At 44.0% G+C, this 11,594-nt stretch overlaps 4 protein-coding genes across 4 annotated transcripts; 3 read left to right on the top strand and 1 right to left on the bottom strand.

Moving 5' to 3' along the window:
* Positions 1–36: 36 nt before the first annotated feature.
* Positions 37–718, top strand: SERLADRAFT_478470 (uncharacterized protein; the record flags this gene model as incomplete). The annotated part of the gene is made up of 1 exon (XM_007323322.1): positions 37–718. A coding segment is annotated over one exon (468 nt), but the record flags the coding sequence as incomplete, so codon positions are not given.
* Positions 719–726: 8 nt separating this feature from the next.
* SERLADRAFT_478468 (uncharacterized protein) lies at positions 727–1,601 on the top strand (the record flags this gene model as incomplete). The annotated part of the gene is made up of 1 exon (XM_007323321.1): positions 727–1,601. One exon carries the CDS (start codon positions 837–839, stop codon positions 1,257–1,259), a length of 423 nt encoding a protein of 140 aa, XP_007323383.1.
* A 547-nt stretch (positions 1,602–2,148) lies between these two features.
* On the top strand, positions 2,149–2,972 carry SERLADRAFT_352420 (uncharacterized protein; the record flags this gene model as incomplete). The annotated part of the gene is made up of 3 exons (XM_007323320.1): positions 2,149–2,275; positions 2,334–2,736; positions 2,798–2,972. Coding segments are annotated over 3 exons (705 nt in total), but the record flags the coding sequence as incomplete, so codon positions are not given.
* Positions 2,973–3,137: 165 nt separating this feature from the next.
* Positions 3,138–3,763, bottom strand: SERLADRAFT_478465 (uncharacterized protein; the record flags this gene model as incomplete). The annotated part of the gene is made up of 4 exons (XM_007323319.1): positions 3,138–3,221; positions 3,281–3,488; positions 3,543–3,599; positions 3,654–3,763. 3 exons carry the CDS (start codon positions 3,741–3,743, stop codon positions 3,297–3,299), a joined length of 339 nt encoding a protein of 112 aa, XP_007323381.1.
* Positions 3,764–11,594: the final 7,831 nt, after the last annotated feature.

The following is an 11,594-nucleotide window of genomic DNA, read 5'->3' as shown; positions in this document are numbered from 1 at the left end:
TCACAATACCCATGGCCACTGCAATTATGCTGGCATGAGGGCTCTTGAGACGTAAAGCAAGTCTTCTCGTCGGAATGAGCTTTTTGTTTCGCAAACGTATATACCCCTTGCTCAGACTAACCAAATCCTTAGTACTCTGGGTCTCTGGAGCCCCTCTGACTACAAGCTTTTCTCAATCGTCCTCTGGTTAGGCAGACACAGTCGAAACCATCTAGATTCAGCGCCATCACACTACTACACTCAAGACCATGTCCTCATCTTTCACGTACCCGCCTTCCATAGCTTACCCCCCACCTCCACCAACTAATAATGCTCTGACTGCTGAGCAGCGAAGCCATCTCATACGGTCATCTAAGAAACTTGAACGAGTCCTTGGTGATACTCCACGTTTCGTTGACAGTGAAAATATTGAGGGTATGTACCAAGCCACTCGGTTGATCGATACCATGCTGATAATGCGCCTTTGTCTAGCCATGAGCCCGCGGTCTCCACGCAGCTCTATCAGCCGCTCGTCGGTAGATTCACAACTCTCGAACTCATCATCTCAGTCACCGAGGGTTCCCTTGTCATCGAATCCCTTCGCATCTCCTGATGAAATCAAAGCTGGGAATTCATGGCGCAAATCCAAACGTCTGCCACCTCTTCTTAGACTAGCCATAAACGGTACATCCCGATCCCCGACGACATCGAATCTCTCGACAATTCCTGAATCTCCTTCCATCCCTGTGACCAATGTTGGTCATTATCGTGTTTCTTCCGCTAGCGGCACACACCCCTCTCAATCAGTGGCCTATTCCCCGGGTATACCCACTTTCACGATCCCTTCAGACTCGTCGATGCGTCGAGATAAAATGGACCGGCTAAGGCGGAAGTTTGGGGACGACGTTCCTGTGGATCTCGTCTTCCCCCGCGAGAAGGTCCGATCTCGCAAGCATCAGCGCTCTGATGCGGTCAATGTCATCACTATACCAGCCGATTCGCGCATCCCGCATTCTCCTCAGCACACTGTGATGATCAAAACATCGACTGTTTCTCGAAAAACTCAGCCTTCTCTTAAGGGCTCCGGACCCCTTTCGTCGATAATCGAGTCAGCAGAGCTGGGTGTAGAGTCTGGGGAACAGCAAGGCTTGCTTGGACCCAGGAGGAGACCAACTGCTGGTTCTTCTATCGGATCGAAGGAGTATTTGGCGCATCGTCGACAAAAAATGAATGGGCACCCAGCTATTGAGCCTGTTGGTTTCTTAGGCACGACATTCTAGTCGTCTCGAGTAACAAAATTGGGCTGGATCCCGGCTGTCTAGTATACATGCCACGATTTTTTCCCTCCACGGTAATGTTTCAGCTTATGACTCGGATGTATTAGGACATGTATTTTACTGATTTTGTATCGCTCTGCTTGTCATGTTATGTTTTACTGCTCTCATATTTCACTTTGATATTTTATCCGTTTTAATAGTTGCACTCGTCATGTCTTCATCTTTACCCGTATGCTTTCACATGTATACTTCATTCGGGTGCACGCAAACCTTTCATTTCCAAGTTCACATCAGAGTGCCCGGTGATCTTCCAAGCCAAGTTAAATTCAGACGTTTTGGGAAGGACATACCAACCGTGAAATAAGTTTAGACTTACCGACTTTGATATTATTGGTTGATAACGCCTCTAGTTCACGAAACTGTACAACAAATACGTCTTATCATGATACTACATGTGTGATACTTGTATATGCTCCCTTGCGCTTGACTTCCATCGCCGATCTCAGCAGAAGCTTTGCTAGGTTACTATCCGCTAAATTCCTCCAAAGTAGCAGTTCCGGTGCGGGATCGCCAAGTCACTTCAGATATGAGCGAAATCAGGCGGGAAGAACGACCAGATCCTTCCTTAGTGCCACCTTTGGACCCCACCTTACTACACCTTTCGAGGGAACAACTGTCATTCCTACAGTCGGTCGTCTGCAGTGATGAAAAAGAGCTGAGGGACAGAATCATGGAAGTTCAGAAAATGTGTGTGCTCACCATTTAGCTGTAGCTCTATTCTGTAAGATAGCCTATACTGATGATGCTGTTGCAACAATTGTGAGTTCATAGTGAGTTTATATTCTTGCAATAGTTGTGAGGCAGGAATTCTTACCTGATTATCAGCGAAAGGTACCCTTACCCGTGCATCCGACATTTTCACTTTGTCTCACTTGCAATGAGAGATAACGCGGTTTATGAAAACGTCTTGGAGATGGGGAAAGAAGGAAACACCTTGTTCCTTGACATGGGTTGTTGCAGTACGCGACCTTTCGAAAACAGATGCCGATAAATTCTCGCTTACGCATAGTTCGCTAGTGGGTACAGATGTTCGCAAACTGGTTCTCGACGGCTATCCGGAAGGAAACATTGTTGCAGTTGATATCCGCCAGGAATACATTGACATAGGGCACCAGCTCTACCATGATAAAGATACTTGCAAAATCCGCTTCTCCTCGGGGGACGTTTTTGACATTCCACTTTCATCGGCCATCTCGGCGCAATCTAATGTTTCGCTGAGTGCAGTCGTGCACTTGTCACAGCTTCGGGGCTGTATAACGCATGTGTATACTGGGGCGCTATTTCACCTTTTTGATGAGGCAACCCAGTATGCGATTGCGCTTCGACTGGCTACTTTGCTTGAAAGGACAAGAGGAGCGATGGTATTCGGAAGACATTCGGCGTTGGAGGAGGAGGGCATGATTGAAGATCCGATGGCAAGGTGGCCATTATCTTTTCAGCGTTTCGAATAAATATCGATGAAACTCACATTTCTGGTGTAGAGTACGATATGGCCATTCGCCCAAGTCATGGCCACGTCTTTGGGAAAGAGTGTTTGCCAAACTGGATGGTGTAGAATTTGCTGAAACTCGGGTTGTGGTTAAAGCCGAGCTGAGAGAGTATTCTGGATCTGCACTTCAGACTCGGATGATGTATTGGTCTGTCTCCATCACATAAACCATGCTAGAGCTTTACCATTTTTATGATTAGGGCTTCCAGGGGCGGAAACGTTAGCCATATAAATGAGTAAGTAAAATGAATTTGAGTTGTCAAACATACCTGTCGTCGAAAGGTGTCTACGTCATTGCTTGCTAGTCTCTAACTCTAACTCGAGACTTAAGTGGCATCTAAGACACGAAGAACAATAGGTTCGCAGATAGTATTACATGATATCCCTATATTAAAATTCTGAAGAAACACATAAGTCTGAGTGAACATGCTAACGTTAGTACAGACGCGGTGACTGTCAGATTCACTCGGCGTACCAATGTCCAACATATCTCAGACCTGTTCTGCAGAAGAGCTCCACCAAAAACCGGAGAGTTTATACAATATCCAAAGCCCAATCACTCCACCAACTATGTAGAATATGATGCGCGTTTGTTTCACACCTCCTGGACCAAGACCGAATGCCTGACTTGCACGTCGCGACGACTGTGATAATGTAGCGCCGAATGAAGAGAATGAATTTGACTGTCAATAATACGGTTAATATAAGATAGATTTGTTATGGTGCAAGACCCATACGGTGTCGTCCAATGTCAGGTTTTGACGTTCGGCATCGTCATAAATGTCGGTGGTGACCTGGTTGGTCGATGAGTACTGTACAAAGAAAGAGCCGTGATATCTATGACTTACACCTCTCAAAGTCCTGATTTTTGAGTGGAGCTCATCTAGTCTTTGGTCATTTTGCGCCTCGTATGTGTCCTCTACCCTCGACGTCGACATGAATGAATATAGTGGTACGTGGGAAAGTGAAGTAACAGGCTTTTGAGTAGTCTCCTACCCAACCGTTTCTGGCAAGTGAGCACAGCCGCAAGGGCTGGCACTCCTATTTCAAAGTCCGCCACCTCTGGAGCTGAATTCATGTTCCTGCACTCCAGTCTAAATTCATATTGATACTATAGCTGGACAATAGGTGTAATTGGTCTGAGGAGAAGTTGAGTTACTCACCAGTTGTTGAACTTGAGACCATCGGAACTTGACCAGTAGATGTAGCTGCCTATGTAGAAAAATAAGCAAGAAATTGAAGTGTTGGGGCAGTGGAACAAAACTTGTCAGCAAGATTCTCTGCACTCCTTTCACAGGCTTTTTGGTGGGAGGACCAGCCATGAGATGCAACTCCCACCCCACATATGTCACAACTTCTCTTGCGGTCAGGAGCCATTTTGCTGTAGAATTATATACAAAAGCAGAGATATGTACAGGGGAGGGGAGTTGTATGGAGGAGGTAAGTTGATGTACAGAGGAAGACAAGCCGCATTGCAAGCACATTGAGAGACCATCAAAATGGATTGAAACTCAGCCACGTCAATCCTGGGTGGTGGGCTTATGACAGCTGAATTCAGATTGATAGGCCGGAAATTTTGAAAATTACAGGCATAGGAGTTTTACTGGCTTTCAACTGAGTTAAAATATTAGACTAAAACTTGAAAAAAGACTAAACAAGTGATCAGCGTTGGTTGTGGCTGAGAGACAGAGCTTGCAAATGACAAGTCCGAGACTAGTACTTCTACAGCAAGAAAAACCATTGTAAATAGACAAAAAATGGTTCGACATTGATCTCATAACACCAATAAGCTATAGAGTGAATATATAAGTAAGGCCAGCATAGGGCAAAGCAGCAAAACTTACCCATCATGGCCTCTCAACCTGTAAACCTCTACCTCAATGACCCATAAAATGTGCCACAGATGCCACATCAGGAAAAACACTTTGGCTATATAGACTCTAATAGTACTATAGTTGCAAATATAGTTGTCATAGTGATCATAGCTGCAATAGAAACCCCAACATCTATTCAGGAACAATGTGTAACAACCTAGAGTTTGTATACTCTGGTGCACAACTAGAACCAACTATAAAGGGGAGTGGTTACCCTTAGGATAGGACCGAGTTAGTTGTGGGTAAACAATAGGAGGACTCACTGAGGAGTCTCCTGGATCTATTGAGGTATTTATACTACTACAGGTTGTTTGTACATGTTGTACTATACAGTTGGTAAAGCAGTGGCTGATGATATCAGAGGGTGCAGCCCGTGTGACCAGCTCCACTGCATGAGAGACTTGTAGCTAAAAAAAGAAGAAAGGCAGCACAGCGCGAGAAAGAGGAGTTTGAACAAAAGGAAAGTGCCGCATGGCATAATGTGAGAAAACTACAGTAAAAGGTTAAAGCGGAGAATGAAAATAAAAGGAAAGGTCCGAAAATGTGTTATTGTAACACAATGTGCTCTTATAGTACTCTTATAGCCTCTTATAGCACTTATAGCACTTATAGCATATGGCTGACTATATGAGCTATGAGAGAGCTTGTGGCTGATTTAAAAAAATAATCACACACACAAGGTTTGAACTCTCAACCTGTTGGTCCGCCTTTTTGCTGACCTATCAATGTACAGCCACATACCACACATTTATCCACTACACCATAAAAGCTTACAAAATATACTGTAACAACCAAGAGTTAGTTACTCTGGCGCACACAGGAACACATTATAAAGGTAGTGAATGGGGAGTGGTTACCCCTTAGGCTGCAGAGAGTTTGTTGGTTAACAACAGGAGGACTCACTGAGGAGTCTCCTGGATCTATTGGGGTATATATACTAATACAGAGTGTTTGTACTTATGTACTGTACAGTTGGTAAAGTCAGTGGCTGATGATGTCATGGGGTCTAGCCCATATGACCAGCTCCACTGTGTGAGAAAGTTGTATCTAAAAATAAGAAGAAGGCAACGTGGCGCGAGAAAAAGGAGTTTGAACAAAAGGGGGAAGTGCCGCGTGGCACCATGTGTGAAAGCTAAAGTATACAAGGTTAAAGCGGAGAATGAAAATGAAGGAAAGGTCCAAAAATTGTGTTATCGTAACAATATACTATACATACATGTGTAATATATTGACCTTCCATGGACTTGTCATTTCTTTTTACACATTGTCACAACTTATACTTGGATAAAGCATTGCTATAAATATGTACTATGGTCTTAACAGCTATATAGGCTATTATAGCTATAAGAGCCATTATAATGCCTTGGCTAGCTATACAATATTATACTGGTGTTATGTGTGCTCAAACCTATAATACTATGAGAGCTATAATAGCATAAATAGTATTACCTTTGCTATATAGTACTATTAGAGCTATAATAGTATAAATAGTATTGCCTCTGCTATATTGCCAAAGTGTTTTTCCTGATGGGCTTGAGTGAGGAATAGTATACCTGGCCACCACTGGTAAATTATTTTGAGATTTAGTTTGTGTTACCCTTGGAATGTGCAAGCCTGGTAACACTGGGTTTTGGATATACAAGTGGTTTCTGATAAGCTCGTTGTGAACGAGTTTGAGACGTATTCTGATGATGAGGTTTTGACTGATGAATACCAAGTTACACTGTTGAAGTGTACAATTGTATTGGAGATAGTAACTACAATACAGGCCTATATATATAGTGTCTACTTTAGGGTAGGTGTTTGTGTTGAACAAACAAAGACGGGTGGTACCGTAACAGGCAATAGATGTGGGAAGGATAGGTAGGTAGCAGAGTGTAGCTACTGTAAGAGAAATAAAAGTTCATGGTGAATACAGTTTGTAACAGTTTGTAGTTATGGCTTATGTATAAACTCAGTATCTATCCTCTACTCCATTGTTGGTTACACTTTAATGTATAACCCTACGGTAATATCTAATATGGCTAGATATGCCTTGATTGTTATGATTTCTATTGGACAAATGTTATGGACTATTCATTTCTCTTTACTCATTGGTTATACTATCGGACCGATGACTCATCTCCTTCACGTACATTTCTGTTCCTCTCGAAGTCACATTACCAAGTATAGTACTCAGTCCTCAACGGACAGACCTAGATAGGACCTAACTCCTATCACCGGTTCTCTTCACTATATATACATGTGTAACAGTAGTAGTATACTTCAATATGATTCTACACAGTTTAAGCTTACAAAGCTAGACTCCTAAGATCAGACTTCTACTCAGAAGAAGACCAACTCTCGTTGGAAGAACTCTACTCAGAACTATGTCCTCAAACTTGTCTTTGGATAAGTCTCTTTGAACCCTTGATGAATCCTCAGACTTTGTTAAGCACTTTGTGCGTAACATTGATCATGCTTATAACTTGGATAAATGTTACCTTAGCTTGGTGCTCTCCACCTCTGCAGTTTCCACTGCTTGTCTGATGCTGTTACGCACAAAGTGTTCAATTGAGAACTTCTGGGAAGTGTCTATCCACTTGCTGAGAGCTAACAGGGACAGAACTAGAGTCCAGTATGAGTAACTGTATTATCAGAGAGTACAGAATGTGTACAGTACCTAGAGTCCAGTATGAGTAACTAAAGAATAGGAATACTGGACTCTGCAATACTAGTCCGAAGTTTTGTGAACAAAGGTAAACAAATCAGCCACAAAGGCGAAATTATAGAATGCTCAGTGAATACTGAACAATACAGCAAAAAGAATAAAGAGGAAAGTGATTTAGAAAAAAGGGAAAATAGATAGCACAACTAGGTGCAGAATCACCAAAACTAACGCTCTCCCCTGATGCTGCACCTCCCAAGCATTAGCTCCCCCCTGATCTAACAAGTCCCATCATCTGTCTGAACATGTCAACTTTAGGCTTAGCCAGAGCCTTGGTCAACAAATCAACAGGCATTTCAGTAGTGGGCACAAAGGTGGGAGCAATTTGGCCAGAGCCAACAATATCTTTCAACCAATGCCAGCGTAAATCAAGGTGCTTCATTCGACCATGGTGTTCAGGATTCTTGGACACAGAGATGGCAGATTTGTTGTCAATGTGAAGGGTGGAAGGAGAGGTGATAGGATAGCCCATTTCCTTCAGCAGATTTTATGGTTCAATAATTTCAGACTCGTATAGAAAAGGTCTATATTTGGGAACATGTACCTATGGTTCAATAATATTTAGGTACATGATTAGTAAAGTATTGTAGTTGGGATAGGCTATGAGGTACTCACTTCAGACTCGTATAGAAAAGGTCTGAAGTGAGCCTCTGTGTGCAAGTGGCTTATATACTGCTGCTCGCGCCAAAGCGTCAGTCTTACAAAAATCCTTGTCCCGCTTTAAAGCGTAGACATACAAGCATATATACAGAAATCCTATTGTTTGTTTAGTAGCTTAGTGAAGCGGCAAGTAGCTTGTCCTCGCTTGTATTCCAACACTCCCCTTCAAGCGGGGTAAAGTCCCAGTGAAGCCGCGGAATGTTTGGCCTTTCCATTTGGGAGGGCCTTGGTTAATGTATCCGCAAACATGTCATCCATAGGGCAATAAATTAGCCTAAGAGACTTTTGTTCAACGGTGAAGCGAATGAAATGATATTGAAGGTCAATGTGTTTTGTGCGGGCATGATACCTTTCATCCTTCGTCATGGCGATGGCTGCTTGGTTGTCGGAGTATAGGGTTGTAGGTTCCCTTAAAGGTTCAAATACTTCTCCGAGGAATCGTCGCAACCATAATCCTTCCTTGGCGGCATAAGTGGCGGCGACATATTCAGCTTTGGCAGTCGATAGTGTCGCAATTTCTTGTTTCTTGGAGCTCCAGGATACGGCTCCTCCATCAATGAGATATGAATATCCTGATATGGCGCAACAGTGTTCTTGTGTCACTCCATCAGCGTTGGTATATCCTTCTAAAATGTGACGTGTTCGCCCATAAGTCAGTACCCAGTTTTTGGTTCCAAGCAGGTAACGGAAAACGCGTTTTACTGCTTCCCAATAGCTAGGACCAGGGTTGTCTGAGAATTGTGCTAGGGTTGTTATGGCGAAAGCTATGTCTGGGCGAGTGCCTATTATCGCGTACATGAGTGAGCTGATGGCCTCACGATAAGGAATCTTGCTCATAGCGGTGATTTCTTCTGGGGTAGTGGGACATTGCAATTTCGATAGTTTTGCGTTGGGGTCCATAGGAATGCTGAGTAATTTGGTGTCAGTCAGGTTGAATCTTTCAATGATGGATGTTATATAGCTGGACTGTGAGAGTGATATTGTCTTTTTGTTTCGATTGCGGATGACTTGGATTCCAAGTAGCCAGCCAATAGGTCCAAGTTCCGTTAGTTTATACTTGGCCTGGATTCTCTTCTTGTATGATTCTAGGAGCGGTTGGCTATTTGAGGTGATAGTGCAATCATCAACGTGGATTGCTAAGACAGCAATCTCTCCTCCATTGTGTGAGTAGAACACTCCTGGGTCGGCATAGGATTTTGACAGTCCCAGGTTAGTGAGTGCAGTGGAGAGTGCATCATACCATTTTCTTCCGCCTTGTTTGAGTCCGTAGAGGGCTTTGCGCAGTTTTACAACATGCATTCTCCTGTCGGCTGTCTCGTAGCCAGGTGCTTGCTCCATGAATACTTCTTCATTGTCATCTAATGTCCCATTGAGGAACGCACTGTTGAAGTCAAATACTTCTATGGGCCAGTCTTTGCGGGAGGAGATGGCGAGGATTGAGCAAAGCGATTCGAGTCGGGCTACAGGTGCAAAGGTGTCAAAGTATTCTACTCCGTATACTTGTGTGAATCCTTTTGCCACGAGTCACGCTTTATACTTGTCGATTGTTCCATTGGCCTTCCTTTTGACGCAAAAAACCCATTTGCACTTGACAATGTTCTTGTTGGTGGGTCTTGGTGTAATCTCCCAAGTTTGCGCATCTTCAAGACTTTTGAGCTCCGCTTTAATTGCTTCGTGCCATTTTGGCCAGTCTTGACGTCTTTTTGCCTTGGTTAGACTTTCCGGGTCACCTTCGGCCATGCTTACAGCTGCTGCCATGGCTGATTCAAACTCAGCTAGTCCTGCATTTTCGTCGTGTTTGTTGATATGCTGCAGTCCTTTTGGTAAGGCCCCGTTGTTTTCCCCGTCGTAAGTTCCTTCCCCTGCTTTGATTCTTTTGACATAATCTGATTCCGTTTGTAGTCGTCCGGATCGACGAGGTTCAGATGGGGGTTGATTGTCAGTAGATGGGGGTGATTCAAGGTGAGAGGTTTTGGTTTTTGCAAGATCAGGCTGATTGCTGTCGATTCCCTCCCCTTCAATCGGGATGATCATATATTTTGGCGAGGTGAATTTTACACTTCGTTCCACACTCACTGATTGTTTATCTTCCCAATAGATTCAATGGCCGTTGCTTCTGGAATCATATCCAACCCATTGCCCTTCTCTTGCTCGGCCATCAAGTTTTGTCTGAGTGGCCTCATGCACCCAAACACGTTGGCCCCATTCTGGGAGATCACATAGATTTGGCTTGGATTTTGTGAGTACTTCGTATGGTGTTGCGTGGGGAATTTTTCGAGTTAGTGATCAATTCTTCAGCCATACTGCATGCATGATGGCTTCTCCCCATAGGAACTTTGGCAAATCGCTTGCATGGAGCATTGCCCGTACCCGTTCGATCAACGTACGGTTCAATCACTCAGCGACGCCATTGTGTTCTGGTGTGTCGTGTACGGTAAGTTTTTGCTCTGTTCCTTTGTCTTTTAGGTGCTCAACAAGCGCATTGCTTAGGTACTCCCCTCCTCGATCTGATCGTAGTCGTTTGATTTTGGTGTGATGTTGAGTGTCGCACCAAGCTTCAAAGTGTTTGTTGAATGCCTCATCTTTTTTACGGAGAAGTTGAAGGGTGCTATAGTGGGTGTGGTTGTCTGTGAACGATATATAGTAGTGTTTCCCACTTTGCGTGGCCGTGGGTGACGGTCCCCATACATCAGTATGAATTTCATCTCCGAAGTTGGCTGTTTGGGCTGGGTTCCGTTCCTTTCCAATGAGTTTGCGAGTAGTTTTTGCGTATTCGCATGACGAGCATGGTGCCAGCGTAGTTACATCCTTCAAGTTGACTCCTTCAATCATTTTCTTACTGATCATTTCCTTCACAGTAATAGGGGATATGTGGCCCATTTGTTTGTGGAAGTCAATGAGTGAGAGGGAGGTGGTTTCAGAGATGGCTCCTGCGAATTCGGTACGTTGTTGCATGCTTTTGTAGAGTCTATTCATGACTGATATTGTTCCAACAAGCACTCAATTTTTGTTGAAGATTCGACAGGTTTCGTCTCGGAACAGGATTGAGAATCTGGCTTTAGTTATGCGGCTGATTGATACAAGGGTTACACCCATGCTTGGAGCATATAGCACGTCTTTTAACACTATCAAGGAGGATGATCCGTTCTTCGGGATGCATATGCGTAAGTCTCCTTTCCCTATTGCATGGAAGGTTCGCTTGTCGGCTGCTTTGATGGGTTTTTCAGGGATTGTAACAAAGTTTTGGAGGCCTTCTTTATATCCTGTCATGTGGATAGATGCACCAGAGTCGTAGAGTATCGTCTCGGTGGAGGTGTCATGATGCTTTGATAGGAGTGCGAAGTTGAATTGAGTGTCAGGGGCATTCAGTGAGTCTTCGTCATTGTTCTCCTCTGGGCTTATTTCCGCCATCCAGACACCTTCTGGTTCGTCATCTTTGCTCGTAGATGCTACGTTAGCAGCCGGTTTTCCTCCCTTTTTAAACCTGGCTTTTCTGTTCTCGGGTCTTTGCCCTTCTTTATCCCCACCTGGCGCCCAGAAATCAGCCT

The sequence above is a fragment of the Serpula lacrymans genome, assembly GCF_000218685.1.
Source record: "Serpula lacrymans var. lacrymans S7.9 unplaced genomic scaffold SERLAscaffold_15, whole genome shotgun sequence".
Classification (NCBI taxonomy): Eukaryota; Fungi; Basidiomycota; class Agaricomycetes; order Boletales; family Serpulaceae; genus Serpula; species Serpula lacrymans.
This window is presented reverse-complemented; position numbering and strand designations above follow the sequence as displayed.